Source organism: Halichondria panicea, chromosome 1 (genome assembly GCF_963675165.1).
Source record: "Halichondria panicea chromosome 1, odHalPani1.1, whole genome shotgun sequence".
NCBI lineage: Eukaryota > Metazoa > Porifera > Demospongiae > Suberitida > Halichondriidae > Halichondria > Halichondria panicea.
The window spans coordinates 8,689,621-8,709,116 of record NC_087377.1 but is presented as its reverse complement, the minus strand read 5'-3'; the positions used below and the strand labels follow the sequence as shown (position 1 = coordinate 8,709,116).

Here is a 19,496-nt window from a genome sequence, read left to right as displayed (position 1 = left end):
ACAGTATAATTATATATAATACTACCATATTATATAGCGTGTATAAATGTTTGTGGGGTAAAATATTCGTGGGCAAGCTGACCTCCATGAATATTTCCCACGAAAACGTAGGCGTGTCTTAATTACCGAAATGCAACGAAATTTTTACTGACGAAAATTCCCGTTTTCGATGAACGAAACTTGTATCTATGAACGAATGGACATAGGCTATTAATCTTTTAGCGCTATCTACTTATGCAAAGTGATGAGGAAGTGAGCTCCAAAGGGGTGTCAGTACTCTCTACAAACTACAAGAGGTCTGTTCCCAAGTCCTTCAAATGCCATCTCATCAATCACACAAGACAGCCGGATAAAGATACTTGTGTTCCACACTTTCTAATACCTATAAGCTGTGTCAGTCAGAGCAGGAGAGGTACACAAACTTTCTGGACTTCGGATAAACGTTTCATGGTGCTGCCACGAATAATAATATGTATATGATATATGATTATAGTTACTAGTTATAAACAAACATGCAGTATACACAGCAGTTTTAAGGTTATGGTAAACTATTATTACAGGAAAAAATAGCACTTTTGGCACAAACGGCGCCCTATATACATTCCCACGTGAATATATAATGTGAACTGCATGGTTTTGGGTTGTATATAGGTATCACTATGTGCATTGTTGCTTGAGTGGTTCGGCATCAACCTTTCGTGTGTATTCACTGATAAAACAAATGGTTTATAATAACCCAGAAAAATGGGTTAACACATGTGCAATTCAAGTAACCCACATGCTGGGTTACAACAATAGATAAAGTATATATAGGTTGGATCTACCTACAACTCGATGGGTTATTTTAACACATTCAAAACAGGTAGAAGTACCCAGCTACAGGTTGTTGTAACCAGCCATAATTATAGGTTCTTTTAAGCATAATTATTTGGTAATGGGTTGTAGCAACCATGCAGCCATACGTAGAATTACCGTATAGGTTGTAGCAACCTCCAATAGGTTGTTTTGAGTAGTAGCTAATCGGTGAGAACAACCATGCTATAGGTTCTTTTGACTCAAATGTCATACCCATAATTATTATATAGTAGAAAAACTCAGTATCGTGACATATAAGTGTGTTAATTATAATTACACAAAACAAAAAACTAATAACGTACTTACATAGTTGATCGTTTGTCATTTAACCACAGCTGGCCGTTTTAATGCTAAAAGAGATTCTTTCAAGCCTTTTTGTACACACCTATATAGCCTCGATCCCAGGCCGCTCTTTTCCATTTCCATAACAAAGCTTTGATCAGAGGCAATAAGCTTTGTCAAAGGCAATGCATGACTATAACTTGAAGAAAACTTGAGCAATAACACTTGGACTTACTAGCCATTAAAGACAGAAGGTTAGCCGAGGTCAAAGTTTACAAATTTCATTCAAGATGGGCATTGCCTTCCCATTTTTCTGAGTCTGTTCCGTGTCGAGTCTAGTCTACCGTAAGCGTTCTAAGTATAGGATATACCACACCTAAGAGGAGGATCTCTTAGGTGTGGTATATCCTATACTTAGAACGTTTACTTTTATAGTGCTGCGGTCACGTGGTATAGTATTCACTCAATTATAATTGTGTTGACAGAATTATCTTCTTTCAAATCAGACGTGCAGCACAGCACACATACCTTTGGCTCTATTGAGGTGAGGGCTTATTCATCTTTGTTAATGTTGTACTACCGTATTAAAGTACGTACGCACTCTTGGTTTTATATAGTTGATGAGATATAGCGGTAGAACTCTGTGCATCTTTGTTATGTTATGTTAGTTGTAACTCTTTATTGCAGGGACTCTACAATGATGGTGGAGTCAGTGGATCCTGTCGGACATTATGTTATACCCCCTCATCTGACAGTTTTACTTTACTGTTTCTATCACCAGTCACCACACACCCTGCATGTAATTGTTGTTAATTATAACAGTGCAATTACAAATTTGCCTTCATGAGAACAATTCTGTATTGTGTTCCGCATTACATCGTTGCAGCTACTTGTACGTCAAGAAATGATTCAGCACTGATACACGTACACATAGCATAGCAGTTATTTGCAGAGTCCTGAAGGGACAATTACAACAAGGGATTTCTCCTTCTTTGGCTCAGGTTAAGTGGCTCATTATGTATTGTACCAGGAGCAGCACTCCTGATTGTACATGTATTATATCATCATGCATTGTTTATACATCATCCCACTAGCCTTAGCCTCGAATTACACTGGCCTATTAAAATACGGCCTGGAATCGAGGCTACTACAGTCACTATCTTGGAAGGGCGGCTAATTCATGAGAATATTGAGTCAATTCGTGAAGTTTGACCTCACTAACCTTATGTATTTAACGCCACTATTGGACTTGCACATGTTTTTGAAGAACTTAGATCACATGACTCTGGGTCACATGAGCAGAGTCACACGGCATGGATTTAACCCAGCTGTAGGTTATCCTAACCCTTACCCTAGGTTATAATAACCCTAAAATTACTCTGGATGATTAGCACATGATTTGCAACGTCAAGTTTGAGGCAGAAACCCTGTCCTTTGTGTTCATTCGAATCACAATACATTATTGTTCTGCTATGCCTTCTAACTTTACGTGTTTGCAGTTCAGTTAACTCGCTACATTATTTGATTAGCTATAGCACAAAATATGGTTGTTATGACAAGGTACTGTTTGAGTAAAGGAATTGACGATTGGAGTAGTTATATACGTATCACAGGTTGTTTCGACTGAACCTGGAGGTATTTACTGTATGAGGAGAGGCACTTTGACTACCGTATAGCGCGAAATTTTCGAGGCACTTATATTTCGTGGATTGGCCTCTAAAAGCCATTTCGTTGCACAATGTTCGCGGAATGACTGCTTACCGGAAGCCACGTCTTTAAATCTTTGCACGTTATAGCAGGTAATTTAACAATTTTCGTGGACTTAATTTTAGTGTAGAATTCTAACCCACAAAATCCGCGAAAATTAAGCCCCTCAAAAATTTCGCGCTATACGGTATAATTATAGCGGTGGTTTTATTAACCCATTACATTTTATTACCTATCACAAATGGTTGTTTACACAGGCAATGGAAGTTTTTACTGCTTGAGAAAAGGTACTTTGATAATCGCAGTAGTATAACGATTAAAAAAACTCCCAAATGTTACTTTACTATAAGCTGGTTTTTTTAACCCAATGGTTATATACATTTACCAATTTAGGTTAAACTAACCCGTTTGTTGATTTGAACCCAATCACATTTAGTTTCTATCTATCTGGAGAGCTGTCAGTCTGAGTGTTGTAGATCTACAGAGTTTGTGAGCAACTGCTCCATACAAGAATCAGGTATATAAAAGAATTTACTGATTACTATGATGTATTGAAGCCTTATATTAGTCAGTCTAGCTTTAGCCTCGAGATGTACCGTATAGCGGGTATATTTCGAGGGTATAAATGTTCGCGGTTTTCGCGGATTGAGCCTGTACCGCAAAAATTTATACCCACGAAAATTTATAATAGTAGGCGTGTTCAGTATTATGGATTCGAGGCTAACGGTGTGGAGGTACAGCTGCATGTTGATGTGCGCATGCGCCAAAAGGCTGGAACTCAGACCACGAAAATAAAATCCGCGAAATCCTTTGTAATGGTCCATCCGCAAAAATTTATACCCTCGAAATATACCCGCTATACGGTATCTATTGCATGGGTGATAGTGCACATGCGCAAACTGAGTTCCTCAGAATCTGGGGAATTCGTTCACGTTAGTAAACCTTTGTAAAATTATACCGTAAACTAGTTTGTTTACTAGTTTCTTTCCGTATTATTTTTAACTTGTCTCCTGTGGCTTTATGCCCTCTATTGTGTTCTCAAGAAGGGTTACACACTTGTCTGAAGCCAGAAGAGGCTCTCTACGATAGTCCTATGGTTGCAGTTGGAAGCACAAAGTCAAAGACTTGCCATAGTCTTTAAACTCTTCTATCTATGTCTCCTGTGAAGCTGTGGCTTATGTTCTCTATTGCGTTGTCGTTGTCTAGAAGGCCAGATGCTACCTCTACGATGACCCTATGGTTACAGTTGGAAGCACAAAGTCAAAGACTTGCCAGAGTCTGTCAGAAACCCAGTTCAAAACATCACGACCATCCAACCATCATAGAGGTAGATGAGACTCAGAGCCTCTTCTGGCTTCGGTGCAAGCCTTATCGACAACACCATAGAGAGGGCCATAGCTAGCTAGCTAGGCTAGGCTATAAAAAAAGCTTCATATATACATACTGTATATAGCGGGTAATTTTCGTGGGGTAAAAAATTCGTTCAACTCGAAAAACGGTGGTATTCGTGAGTAAAAATTTCGTTTCGTGGCTGCACTGCATTCCTACGTTCTGGTAAGCCACGCCTACGTTAAAATTTCATGGAACTTGCCCACAAAAATAACGAATATTTTACCCCACGAAAATCACCCGCTATATATATGGTAGTAGATATAGTACATGGGCGTGGACGATGATTAATTAGACATCCAATAGATACCAGGCCGTATTTTAATCGGCCTGGATTCGAGGCTCATCTAGCCTCGATTCCAGGCCGATTATGGATTCGAGGCTATACAGTCGGTTGAACTATAAATATATGATCAATTGCTATGGTGAGCCTTTTGTTTCAAAATGGCGATACAAAATACCATGTGTTGGTGTCCCAAAAATCAACTCTGTGTTAATTTTATCGACTTCATCTGGTAATTAAGGATCGACTCGATGTGTTTTATCAACTCGATTTATCGACTGCTTCTGGTAAGGATCGACTCGATTCGGCCGCTGGGGGAAAAGGCAAGTTTCGAGGGCGGCTTGATATCAAGGCTATCTATGGCTGTACTCTTGCAACAATTGCGCTAGGCTCAGACAAGGCACTGAGACTCTTGAGGCCACAGGCACGCCTACAGCAGGTCAGAGTAGCTGACCTTCCAGGCACGCCTGCATGCAGAAGGTCACAGCAGCTTACTTGTACTGGGTCACAGTAATTAAATCACTAAATGCTTGTCTACTTGAGTTCATGAAACATAGCAAGTAGCTGCTGTGTAATCTCAGGCTCAGAAGGTCCCTACTCTGAGCTGCTGTAGGCGTGCCTGTGGCCTCAAGAGTCTCAGTGCCTTCTTAATTCTAGCGCCTTTTGGTAGAGTAGATCTACAGCCATATCAGGCCGCCCTCGAAACTCGCCTTTTCCTCCAGCGACCTGGAATCGAGTCGATCCTTACCAGAAGCAGTCGATAAATCGAGTTGATAAACACATCGAGGCGATCCTTACCAGATGAAGTCGATAAAATCGAGTTGATAAAACACATCGAGTCGATCCCTACCAGATGAAGTCGATAAAATCGAGTTGATAAAACACATCGAGTCGATTTATCCTTCCAGTTTGGGACACCAACACATGGTATTTTGTATCGCCATTTTGAAACAAGGCTCACCATAATATTATAATTGCAGCAGGTAGGTTTTATAATCATCCACGTTTCTTCGGGTGTGTTGAAAAACAGAATCAAGCCTGAACGAGACTGCACATACCTTAATGTTACTATTATAGGCAGGCAGTAATTTTAGCGTTTTCAGATTTTTCTCTGTTTTTAGGGTACTAATTTTGGCGGATTTGTAGCAAATTCATCACCACAATAATATTTTTTAGTCAAAAGATGTAGAAGTAGGAGTTTTAAGGTTGAATGAAAATTTTGGAGTCAGATACAGATGAAAAGGGCTAGCATGCATTATACAAAAGTACATTGAAAAAAATTTTTTTTTATGAGATTCAGTAATTGCGTGTACTTAATTTAGTGTTAATTACAAATTCACTAAAATTTGCTAAAATTAGTTATAATAGTAACAATAAGGTACCATGTCGTCATTGCATGCACTTGTTACTTGCAAAAAAGTGGTAAAGGAATATTGATATCACATATAAGCTGTTAATGTACAGTCAACACGCTTTTCCAGCTCTAGTTTCTGTCCTATAATGAGGTCTGTATAATTATACATTAACTATAATCGAACTTTAATACCAGATTTCCAGGCATGGCAGGAGTAACCAGCTGGAACTGTTCGTAGACAGAGCACAGAAATCACATCATCCCATGAAAGGCATTGCACTATCCAAATTTCACATAGTAATGTAGGAGTCACAGCAGGGTTTGGTTTTTTTCAGCAGTAATTAGCTGATTGGAAGACACTGAAGAATAAGTGGTTCATCATGTAATCATTATTTATAAATTTTATTGTTACCATTTGGAGTTAGCATAGCCAGCATTGTGCTTTCAGACAGTCGGGCATACTTTGCATGAACTTGAGAACGAATGAGAAACACAGAGATAGGTCTGGTATACCCCCTATTCCTCATGGAGTTGAATTCACCGTCGCTACAGAAACCTATATACGAATAAGACATGGTCATTCATTATTATAGCCACATCTACCTTCATGTTTCTCAGGTTGTATGACTTTAATGCTTCAAGTGAAATCTGAGAAAACTAATGAGATTTTTATTGTTGATGTGAAGAAAGAGTATTTTCAAATGCTTCCGAAAAAAAATCAGAGACAGGGGAATCCGTGTGAAGCATACATTGGTGGGCCGTATAATCAGTCGAGACCTATTTATTGTATAGCCTTCAATTTAATTGAACGTTATTCAAGAGCTAAACTGGTTATCACACAACGAATCCACAGTGCTCTACCCTGCGTTGGGGGGACTCCGGTGATATATCAACTCGGAGAAAATGCCTGGGGGTGGTGGTTCTAAAAAAGGCAGCTCCTCTCGTACTGTTGGCCTGACAACAATGTTTCACACCTTGGATATGTACAAAACTACGATAGACGAAGCACCCAAATGGTTTGCCAAGTTTCCCTGGGACGACCCACCACCTAATCCCGATGTGGCGACAATGGTGTCCGTCTGAGCACTCTTTACTTGAACTCATGGGCCACGGTGGTCCAACGTGACCAATGAGATTGCTCAAGCATCAGGTACCTTGAATAGGAGGCAGCAAATAGTGAAACTTTACATGCGGTTGAGCAGCAAGCAGTGATGTGGCTGCGCAGAGATAACGGATGTGGTTGCATTTTTATGGTTTTGTTAGCTTGTACAGTGACGTAATACATTCCATTGTGAAATGACTTCACGTAAAGAGTGCTCAGACGGACACCAAAGGTGCGACTGATTCATGAGACTACCTTAGAGGTAGGCTATTTTGTGTATCTCAAGAATACAGTAACTGCTACTCTTCCCATTTATGATACTAGTACCTAGCAATGAGTTGTTCATCTAGCCTTGTTTTTGAAGCGCTGAAGTTTAAAACTATACTACACCTTGTTGTGTTGAGGTTATCCACGGTACAAACACAGTGCTATATCGCATCCACAGGTGATTAGACTCACTGATTTGTTGCATGCCTTTCCGTGTACACATCACTATAGGACACTTATAGTTTGCAACTACTTGTGGTTGACTGTGCATGCACATGAAATTCTTATGCCTTGATTGTGATACTATATATAAAAGGGCTCGTTTCAGGTAGGAACCATGCATGCAGGCCCCCCATTTAATCAACACTGCATGCTTGCTTTGTGCCCATGCATGCAAGCTCAATGGAATGCTTTTAGCAAATACACCAGAGCAGGCACATTTTTTTAGGGGACAACAACCCCAAGATCCCCTTGCAGGCGCACTTTAATATGTGTACATGCGTATCATGCAGCTCCCCTTTTATAAGCTATATCCATGCTATCTAAGTGATAACTCTCTTCCTACGCCACTGCTATCAACATGTTCATGCATATTTTAAATTGCTAGCTATATTAGTCTGTGTGATAGACCAAGTACACACTTCTGGTACACCATTCTCCACTTCATGTCTGTGGAGTATATAGGCCTTACTAACTGCAACCTTGTGTATAGCTAGATCTATAGTTGGTGTGCAACATGCACTGCACGCATGGCCAATTTTGGTTTGATACTGCTAGTAAAGAAACCACTCAAATATAGTCCTAATAGTCCATGTTTTTACATTGTGGGTTTACATTGTGGTTTACATGCAATTAGTAAACCACACTGCACGCCCTAAGGCTTTTACTAGTGCCTTTAATCTAACCACATTGGTAATCTAACCACATTGGTGAATATACAATGTGGTTTGTTGCAACAACACTGTACACAGTAACAGTTACTATTTTTTGATCCACATGCAGCTGAAACACTATAATAGCACAAGGAGTATTGAATTTCTCCTCAATACCTCAGCCTGCCCATGATGAAAAAGGTTTGAAGCTCAACGACCTCCCAGCATCTATTCTTACTTTAGTATAGCTGTAACTGATTCGCTTGACCTTGAAAAAGTTGCTCGTGACTTTGCTTCCACTAACACACGTCGAATAAACTATTTTGGACATTTTAATAGCTCTCACATGCAGATTCTTTCATTTCTAAAGTTTGATCTCTGAGAACATCAAACATTTCTTCCCCTCCCGAACCCACCCCCTGCATGCGTTGCATTTTTTCCTGCCCCCCCCCCCCTACCTAAAACATTTTCTTATGGCCCTGTATAGATCTAGCTCCTTTTATATAATTATACTATATATAGCATGTTATTGTAACCTAAATACATAACAGTTATGTAGCGTCAAGGGAGAAGAGGGCATGCAACTATACAATTACAAATGGGAGGGGCGTGTGCACTTGCACATGCACTTACTTCATAATAGTCACCAAGACAGCTAGCTAGCTAGCACTGTATCAGAGGAGGTCAGACATCACTTGAACTTTCACTAATTATATGACCTTTTAATGACATTCCAGGCCAAATTGCTTTTCGTTTTTGCTGACTCAGCAGTAAAACATGACTGGATCTAGGCGGATCTAGCTAGTATGGGTATTATGTGCTGATAGGTTAGGTCCAAACCATCATAGAGACACCAAACACAACTAGCTGTCAACAGTTTCAGCGACAGAAACCGTGCAGAAATATTCTCTCATAAATCAGTCGCCCTCTATAACATAGACTCGTGATTAGGTCGCCCAACTTTTAGAGGGTGGCTAAAATAAAGACTAGCAGAAGTACAGTAGACGCTATTGCTCAGCAAAAAACGAAAAGCAATTTGGCCTGGAATGTCATTACAAGGTCATAATTAGTGAAAGTTCAAGTGATGTCCGACCTCCTCTGGCACTGTATACTGTTGGGTAGAGTTAGCCACAAAGGTCAACAAGCGGAAGAGAAGGACCAATGCTAGACTAGAAGCAGCCATTGATCAATTCTAAGCTCTTCTAAATTAATTTTGCGGTAAATTTCTAGTATACAGAGGTTTTCAGGTAGGTTGAGAGAATGCTTCAGAGTGTAAAGTTACTCATGCATAGTTTAATTATGCCTCGAGGCGTAGCCGCACGAGGGATACGGTAAAGCTGACTGTGTACGTGTCTGTCTGTCTGTGTGTGTATTCCAGCTATAACTGCTCAACGGTTACAATGCAACGAAAACTAACAGCTTCTATAGGCTTCTAGCCACGTTCTCTTGGATTTTGATTCGTGGATTAGCAAACTAAAGCTTCTTTCTCGAGTTATGGCTAGTTTGACTCACATTGAAGGCTGTTGCAGTTTCTTCAGAATCTTTCATAGCATCATCTGTTCCCACAAACTTTCTATTCAACTTATGAGTTAGCCTTGCACTTAAGCGCTAGCTTTTTGTTGGCTACAAGAGTTAGAAAGAGCTGCTAAAGAAGCTAGGATGTAGATCTAATGCGCATGCGCGCTCAATACCACGTGTAAGAGAATCCATTTTGCAGAATCAGCAATTTTCTTCTTTTGAGGTCCAGGTAAGCCACAAACCAACCTTTTCTACACAATTTGCTTTACTGTGTTTAATGTTCATTCAATTGCTAACACCTATTTGAAATCATAATTATTGCAAATTATTAACCTTTCTATAACACTCTAATACTTTTGAGCGAAAGCAAAAACATGGCGAGAGGCATTAGCACAGCGCCAGCTTGAACACTAGTTAAATTACTGTTGGATGTACATACAGCACAGTGCACAATAATTTAATTACAACTTATGCATGAGTACTTTACACTCTGAAGCATTCCCTCAACCTACCTGAAAACACACCACTATCATGCCTATTTACGTGTGGGCGGTTGGAGTATATCCTGCTGACTCATCAGTATTTTGACGACTACAGTTACATTGCGAGTTGCATGCCCTCTTCTCTTCATACGCCCTTGGTAGTGTGTTAGTATATAGCTACATGCATATACATATTATTATAATTATGATATGTATATTTGTTGCATTTTGAGTGGGCAGATCAAAGGAAACACTGTGCCAATATCGGCCATATGGCACAGGTCAAGCCTTGAACTGTGCCACTATCTAGATACTGGCATAGTGTGGCTGAAGTTACCTAAAGCCCACGGTCCACCCAGTAACCTGAAACGGTCCCTTTTATAGTATAACACTGTCAACAGATTCAGTGGTGCGTCTGGGTGCATTCCACAGCCACCACAAGTAGTTGAAACTAGTTGTCCTATAAAAGGAGTGATGTGTACACTGAAAGGAATGCACAAGGAATGCAACAAATCAGTTGTTACACAGCTCACTCCTGTGCACATTGAATATATTGGCTCAGTAGTGCCTGCGGGCCCTCCAGCCTAAGTCACTACTGAGCCAATATAACCCATGTGGCACTCGTGCATGTGTCACAACTAACATACATGCATGATATAATTGTAGTATGCACATGAAGTCAGGAACACAAATAATTATGTGCTCCTATAATAATAGCATAATTATAGTATATCGTATAGCGCGAAATTTTCGAGGGGCTTAATTTTCACGGATTTCGTGGGTTAGCAATCCTACACGAAAATTAAGTCCACGAAAATTGTTCTTTAATTAGAATTATCCCCATTCTTATTCGAAAGTCTAACTGTTGAGGTTGTAAGGAAGACTGCACTAGCAACCCACGGTGCCGCGGGTCCCTCCATGGGAGATGCTTATATATGGAGACGTATGATGGTATCTTTTAAGTCAGCATCAAAAGATTTGTATGTGATGCGGTGGCGGACGGTGGCAAGGCACATAGCATCACAGGAAGTGGACCCAGTCGGGCTTAGCCCACTTCTAAACAATCGTTTGATCCCCCTTTCGAAGAACCCTGGCCGGAGTACGACCTGAGACGTATTATTGGCAAGTCCCTGGTGTCTGTGCTCAAGAGAGATTATTACCAAAGCTGCAGGATCTATGCAAGTATGTGCAGGCCACCCGTCTGGTTGTGAAGCTGCTATATACATGCATTGAGAAAGGTATTCGCTTCAGCAGGCACAGACGCCGTTTTGTTGGTTGACGCAGATAATGCATTTAATTGTCTGAATCGTGCAGTGGCCCTCCATAACATCCGATACACATGCCCACCTCTGGCAACAGTCCTCTTAAATTTCTACCGGTCGCCGTCCAGACTATTTGTCTCAGGAGGAATGGAACTGTCCTCAGAAGAAGGTACCACCCAGGGGATGTCCCCTGTCCATGGCGATGTATGCACTAAGCACTGTATCTTTAATAGACAAATGCAGGAGTGTGCTATCCACGGATGATTCTCCCAGTGCAGTTCAAATATGGTATGCCGATGACGCCGCAGCTGGGGGGAACCTGAAGATTTTACGCAACTACTGGGACATCCTACTGCAACAAGGACCCGCGTATGGGTACTGCCCAAAACCATCAAAAACGTGAATGCCGAGCAGCAGCAGTTAAAGAATTCGAAGGCACAGGCATCCAGATGTCTGAGGATGGAGAAGATTTAGCAAATAAGTCAGGACAGCGTCACCTGGGTGCAGCGATTGGGTCCCCAGCATTTGTTGCCACATACTTAGAGGGAAAAGTTACCGCTTGGGTGGAACAGGGTCTCGGCTTGCTGACATTGCCTCCACCCAACCCCATGCTGCATACACTGGTTTCGTGTTTGGACTACAGCATCGATGGACATTTATTCAAAGAACCATGCCTACCGCGGGGGACCACATGCAACCACTGAAGGACGCTATTGATCACAAACTAATACCAAAAATAGTGAAACATGAACTAAATGACACAGAGCTGGAGCTGATGACACTGCCTACACGGCTGGGAGGTATGTCGTTCAACGATCCTGTTAAGGATTCAAGGAGCAAACACGCTGACTCAATTGAATGCACAGCAAAACTCACCCAGCTGATTACTGACAACGGGACAGATGTCATGACGAGCATTGACCAGGACCTCAATCAAAAGATGGCCGTGCGACAACGTCACGACGTATTGTACAAAATAAAGGCAGATGCATGATCTACAGAGACGCCTACCAGAACCCCAACAACGCGCTATGGCCCTAGCACGTGAGAAAGGTGGCTCAAGCACACTTAATACAATACCTGTTGCAGAGCACGGATTTTTCTTTGATGCCAAAGCAGATTTTCATGACCACATCAACCTTCGCTATTGTTGGCCACTGGAAAATCTACCAACAACTTGCCCATGTGGTGAAAGTTATACGGTAGACCATTCCCAGATCTGCAAATTATCTGGCTTCATACACATGCGCCATGACGACACAACAAACTTCCTAGCATCCTGCATGAAGGAAATACATAACGACGTTGAGACTGAGCCCAAGTTACAACCTTTGACAGGCGAGTCCCTCCGCTATCAAACAGCCAGAGCAGACATCAGAGTGAGAGGCTTTTGGACCCAAGGCAGAAACACATTTTTTGACACAAGGGTATTCTACCCCCACGCGAGAAGCTATAGGTCCAAACCCTCAAGTCGCTTTTTCAGAAAATGGAGAGAGAGAAAAAAAGAGAAAGGATAAATGAAATTGAGCATGGCTCGTTCACACCTCTAGTTTTCTCGGCATGTGGAGGCATGGGCAAGGAGGCCGCCTCAGTTGTAGTGAAGAGACTGGTTGGAGACCTAGCCACGTAAAGAAACGAAAGCTACAGTCAGGTGGTAGGCTGGATGAGATGCAGTCTGGCCTTTTCATTGGCAAGATCAGCCATACGTTGTGTTCGTGGTTCTCGTTCCACCCGCAGAAGAGACATTCGCCAGTCTCCAATGGACCTGATCCAAGCGGAGACACGGTTCGAGTGCGAATAGACTATACATGTATATATACCCAAAGTCTCACAAATCTTTAGAACTCTAAATACGTACACGTTTATTTTTTCTAACTGTCCTTCCACATTATAATTTTTAAAAAAATTATCTGCTATAACGTGCAAAGATTTAAAGGCGTACGTGGCTTCCAGTAAGCAGCAATTCCGCGAACATTGTGCAACGAAATGTTTTTAGAGGCCATTCCACGAAATATAAGTGCCTCGAATATTTTGCACTATACGGTATATGCATGCACTCATAATTATAGCTATACTATAGCACGCTACTAATTATTATATGATTATAGTTCTAAACATGCAGTATATACAGCAGTTTTAAGGTTATTGTAAACCATATTACAGGAAAAAATACTGAGCACTTTTGGCACAAACGGCGCCCTATACATTCCTACGTGAATATATAATGTGAACTGGTGTTGGGTTGTAGGTATCAGCATTAATTGTTGCTTGAGTGGTTCGGCATCAACCTTTCGTGTGTATTAATTTGAACCAAACATAATATACCTTTATTACTATTATAAAAACGGGTACTAATTAAGTTTAGCGAATTTGTAATTAACTAAATTAAGTACTAATAAAACGCAATTAAAAAATTATGTATCTCATTAAAAAAATTAAAAAAATTGTTTTTTTTTACTTTTGTATAATGTAACGTACTTTTGAGAGTATGCTAAGTAAGCTAGCCCTTTTCTTCATCTGTCTGACTCCAAACTTTCCATTCAACCTTAAAACTCATACTGTATATCTTTTGAGATATAATTGTGGTAATGAATTTGCTACAAATCCGCCAAAATGAGTACCCTAAAAACAGAGAAAAATCTGAAAACGCTAAAATTACTACCCGTCTATAATAGTAACAGTAAGGTATAGCTTGCTTAGACTCTCAAAAAAGTACATTGCATTATACAAAAGTACATTAGAAAAAAAGAAGAAAAAATTTTTTTTTTTAATGAGATTCAGACTTTTTTATATTATTATAGTTAATTACAAATTCGCTAAAATTTGTATATACACGTTTATAATAGGGTACCATGTCGTCATTGCATGCTTAATGGAACAGAAACTTTATTTTGGCCTCTAACTGTACATTAAGTATACAGGATATTGGACCAAGATCAATTAATTTACACATACACATATTATACGTACATTATATACAGGTCTCGGATATGAAGGCGAATCTTCTTATTGCTATATCGGTTGGAATGTGGTGGGCTGCCAACAGTATCACGGCCATCTCTTCGAAGAACTTTATGAGAGGGCAAAGCAAACCCGACAAGAACTCTTGGTCTGATGCAAGTAAAGATTTTCGATGGCTCGAATTGACATTTTTACAACATCTGATTGGTGCTATTGTCTCCGTTATGTGGATAAAGCTTATCTCTAGAAATTCTATATGGCCTGCAGATGCTTCTAAAAAAACGATACTCATAGCTTCGATTGGCAATGTTGCCGGGAACTTGGCGACGAATGCAGCCTATGCAATGGTCAGCTCTAGCATGACGCAAGTCGTAAAAGCATGCGAGCCTCTGTTCATGTTCGGCCTGTCTCTGGTACTCTATCGAGACTACACAGTGCTCAATTCCACAACACTTTTGGCGATCATCATCATGGTGGTTGGAGCTAGTTTGTTTGTGGCTTTTGACTCGACTTTTCTCGTGGTTGGACTTTTAGCTGCTCTTTGTTCGAACGTCGCTTTCCCGATCAGAAACATTTATCTGAAGAGATTGGGCAAGGTTTGGGACAGTGCTTTTCAGAAGTATGCCGTTCTTTCGCTAAACAGTGTGTTTATTTTAACCCCATTTATTATCTCAAAAATGGCTTTCTTCCAATATGTTGCTCTCTTGAAAAACTTACACCAAGGTGTGATTTCAAGTTCTTTTCACTGCACCTACAACTTAGCCTCAATCTACGTTCTACAACGTTTCACTCCACTAACACACGCCATCTTGAATCTCCTGAAACGTGGTATTGTCATCGCTGCCAATCTAGCGTACTTTCAACTTCCTATCTCCTGGAAAATGATTATCGGATTAGGTGCTGTACTCATCGGTCTCTACATCTATATCTACCGAAACTTAAGAGGTGATAAGTTTTCTCCACCACAGTTACTCTTGGTGCTGGCTGCTGTCGGTTTGGGGTCAATTTTCTTTATACAAGGACCTGTTTCAACTGGCTCGACTATCACAACAACAAATCTTGCAAGCGTTGTTTCTGAGAACAATATTTCTCCTCTTGCTGAGAGTCCCCCTGCTGTCGCTAATTTAATACGCTCTGCTTGGGTATATGATCGGCCGTTCTCGCACAAAATTTTATCAAATTTGAACAGTCTGACAAAACGGAATCCTGTTCTTGTGTATTGTGGTACTTCACACTGTATGAAATCCATTGCAGATCTCTCAAACAAAAAGATTTCCGCCGAGTTTCTTTTAATTGGTGAACTTGTTCAAGAAACTCCTTTCGAAGAATGGTTTTCGAAACACTTGTTTTACAAAGTTTTAGCCAAAGCATCGTTTGAAGAACACCTGCAAGTAGTTGTGGGACTTGGCATTCTATGGAAGTACGGAGGAGTGTACATTGAACCAAACGTTCAACTACAAGACAAACAAAACGTCCCTATTCCCAGTTGTACGAAACCGTGGATAGGACTGAACAATACGAAGACTACTGTAGAACATTTCAAACTGGCATGCTTTCCAAAGCAATACGCGTACATCAACCAACTCGCAACCGTGCTCAACAACGAATACTATAAACCCTCTAAAAAGTATGATTCAGTGACTTCGATTTCATTCGATGCTCAAACTGTAGGTAAGTACTTCAAAGCTGAAGATCTGGTTATAGCCACCACTATTTTCATGTACCGTTTCCTATCACTGGAACCGGACGAACCATGGAATCAGCATTACGGGACTCTTTCTTTTGATGCGAGAGTGAAAAAAGAAGGTGGCGCGAATGTTGGTGATGAAATTCAAGACTTTCCCGGTCTGCAATTCCTTCCGTTTATGGATACTTTTCTCGATCGAGATAATATAATTGCAACAACAAAAAAAGATCAAGCCGTTACGGTTTTCCTCAACGCTTGGTGGGGAGATAGTAGTGCTAGCTGGCCACCCCCATCCAATGTCCACCCTCTAATGGTCTCAATTCATATCTCCCCACCAATGGCACCACAGTGGAGGGAAAATGTTGCTTATACGATGGAAAGGGCACCGATCGGTTGCCGAGACACTGTAACTCTTAAAATGTTAACGGATCTGCATGTACCTGCGTACTTCTCAGGTTGTATGACTTTAATGCTTCAAGTGAAATCTGAGAAAACTAATGAGATTTTTATTGTTGATGTGAAGGAGGAGTATTTTCAAATGCTTCCGAAAAAAATCAGAGACAGGGGAATCCGTGTGAAGCATACATTGGTGGGCCGTATAATCAGACAAGATCTATTTATTGAAGCCTTCAATTTAATTGAACGTTATTCAAGAGCTAAACTGGTTATCACACAACGAATCCACAGTGCTCTACCCTGCGTTGGTATGGGGACTCCGGTGATTTTTATCAACTCGGAGAAAATGCCTGGGGGTGGTGGTTCTAAAAAAGGCAGCTCCTCTCGTACTGTTGGCCTGACAACAATGTTTCACACCTTGGATATGTTCAACACTACGATAGATGAAGCACCCAAATGGTTTGCCAAGTTTCCCTGGGACGACCCACCACCTAATCCCGATGTGGCGACAATGATGCGTCTTCGAGCAACGGTTTGGTACGAGATTCGTCAAAGACCTTCTCTGTTTGATGCTGCCCGCAAGTTTGGTTTAATTCCATTGTCCCCTCCAACTCCTTGTAAGGATTGCTTGCAGTTTCACTTTCACTTCCCATCTCCCGATTTCAAATTTACTTGGCAGGATCATCGTTCCATCGAATCTGTATTCCGTTACCATCCGTGTGCCAACGTTCTTGTTCATAGTAACACACTCGATAATGGCCGTTTCGATGTCTTCAGAGAAGCTGGCTACCAGATAACAGTGACAAAATACAATCGTGATAAGCTATTTAGCAGAATATTCTCGCTTGAACCTCACCAAATTGATTTCTTAGATGACAATTTGGATAAGTTTATCACCCGTGCTCTAGTACTGTACAATTGGGGTGGTTTTTATATGGACTCGAACGTGATTATCACTCGATCTCTAGAAAAACTTGCGAAAAATTTCCTTGCATGGAGTGACGAGTCTAAATCCAAAATTGACCTGTCTTTCATGCGTTTCAAGAAAGAAAACAAACGTCTCAAAATGTTGGTTTCCCAATATGCCTCGGACAAGTCAAGAAATTCCAATATTTTCTCGAAACTAATTGATTGGTCTAAAAACAGTATAGTAGAAGTGCTTGGATCTGATAAGTACAACAGCGAACTGAGTGTCGAGAAATGCTATGAGATGAATGATGATACCGAAGCGTTCAAGAAGGAAGTACATACGTCGTTAGTGGCCGTCTCCCTTCCTTCTGACTACTCGGTAACCAAAGCAACTGGTACTAGTTCTACTAAGCTGAAGTATGGAACTATTTGCCAATTGTTGCTTGGAGACTCTTGTGTCTTTTGTAGCAAACTATTACATGTTTAGTATAGACACGGCTGCATTTGCACACGAAGGGTTTAGTTACAATTAGCTATGATCTTTAATTTGGATTCTTATATTGATAAATAAAATCATGTTTGTTAACAGCAATGACGTTTATAATCTTTAATTCTTTTTAACTCTTTCTCATGCATGCAGCTATATAGAATATTCTATGTGTTTTATTTATTTATTCATATCTCATGAACCATACTAGATTTAAATCACTTGAAACTTTCCTACAGGTAGCCCAGATGACAGGGGTACCATGACAGTATCCAAGCAACTGACCACCCCCCCCACTAATTATTATAATTATAATTATACACTATAGCCTCGATTCCAGGCCACTATATACCAATTGAGAAAGACGGCCTGGTATACATTGTCTGCGCATGCGTCAATTGCCACCAAGATTCTTGGGGGTCGAGATATCTTTTAGTCAGTATAATAAAATAAAAAATGATATCTATTTGCTTCCAGATGCTTGTTTGATGCCATCTCAGTAAGATCAGTGCTCCTCGTATGAGCCTAGAGTTGTGACGGCGATTTCTCTCTTGAACTAAAAGTTTAATCAACCACGTGGGTGACCATAGTACAAAAGGTTAATTGATTAATAAATTATTATAAAAAGTGTACTTTTATTGGTTTACTAGTGAATCCACCCACACGCAAATGGTAGTTATACCATAGATAGAAGAGAAAGGGATTGGCAACGGAGTGCACTTCCGGTACTATCCGTGTTTCGCCTCGAGGCTTACTTCTAACGTGGGAGTCTAAACATGAATAATTCGTGAGAATTGATTTTGCCGTCTGTAAAAAAGTATACAAACAGTTCTACTGCTAAACATCAACTTCACCTCATTTGTGTAGCCATTTGGGACATAGCACACTACTTACTAATACAACCTTAGCTATATCATAGGTGCTATAGGAACACAAGCAGGGGCGGATCCAGGGGTGATTTTGAGGGGCTGAAGCCCCCCCCTTTTGAAAAAACTACCTATGTATTGCTCAGTCTGAGGTTACAACAATTTTGCCACCAACCTTGTTACTTATGCATCTGCATGTAGACTCACTGACTTAAGAGATGCTAGACAACAGCCAAGTCTAGCTACTAAGAGTATAAAGGATGTAGGCTAGCTAGCTGGACGTACATACTAGCTAGCTAGTAGCTAGAACTAATATAAAAGTGCATAGGTCAACTATTGCTGTTGCTGAGTCAGCTCCTTGTGCAATGTTTGTAGCCTCGATCATATCCCAGGCCTCTCTTCCTAGGCCTTGTAAGGAGGCTATTGTGCATGCTGTTGAGCTGCAACATGGAGCAGATCTCAGACTTTTTCAGCTAGTTGCAAGGAACCAGCCTTACCTCCTCTCACTCTCAGTGCAGTCTGGGTAGGCATTGTGATTCTTTCATGTAGTACCAAGAGTGCATGAATGTAGATGTAACATCTACAGTATACATCCTTTTGTTGATTAGAACGAGTTTTTTGATTAACTTTTTCATATTCAGTATTCACTTATTAATATGACAGTTCAAAGGTAAAAGTGTGAGCAAATTGTAAAAAAGCAAAAAATTTCGCCTCGGCTCCCCTTCCCACACCCACCCCCTGGGTGGCTCCGCCACCCTCGTACGGGGCTTCGCCCCTCTCTACTAGCCCCCCCCTTTCATTTTTCCTGGATCCGCCC

General features: G+C 40.7%; 1 protein-coding gene and 1 long non-coding RNA gene across 5 annotated transcripts; one reads left to right on the top strand and one right to left on the bottom strand.

Moving 5' to 3' along the window:
* Positions 1-142: 142 nt before the first annotated feature.
* On the top strand, positions 143-17,995 carry LOC135340764 (uncharacterized). 4 transcript variants are annotated; one of them, XM_064537156.1, is made up of 3 exons: positions 143-450; positions 3,281-3,361; positions 14,355-17,995. In XM_064537156.1, the coding sequence occupies exon 3, from the start codon at positions 14,364-14,366 to the stop codon at positions 17,811-17,813; it is 3,450 nt and encodes a 1,149-aa protein (XP_064393226.1). In that variant the 5' UTR covers positions 143-450; positions 3,281-3,361; positions 14,355-14,363; the 3' UTR covers positions 17,814-17,995. The 4 variants fall into 4 exon arrangements, with proteins under 4 accessions (XP_064393226.1, XP_064393212.1, XP_064393202.1 ...); XM_064537142.1 differs by lacking the exon at positions 143-450 and having other exon boundaries at positions 2,140-3,361; XM_064537132.1 differs by lacking the exons at positions 143-450; positions 3,281-3,361 and adding an exon at positions 7,099-7,234.
* LOC135342072 (uncharacterized) lies at positions 6,088-6,777 on the bottom strand. Its single transcript, XR_010396748.1, has 3 exons — positions 6,474-6,777; positions 6,283-6,426; positions 6,088-6,229 (listed from the first exon to the last, which is right to left on the bottom strand). It is a non-coding gene; the product is annotated as an uncharacterized LOC135342072 (long non-coding RNA).
* Positions 17,996-19,496: the final 1,501 nt, after the last annotated feature.

Coding starts and splice junctions, on each gene's coding strand:
- LOC135340764 (XM_064537156.1), top strand. CDS start 14,364: ATGAAGGCGAATCTTCTTATTGCTATATCGGTTGGAATGTGGTGGGCT.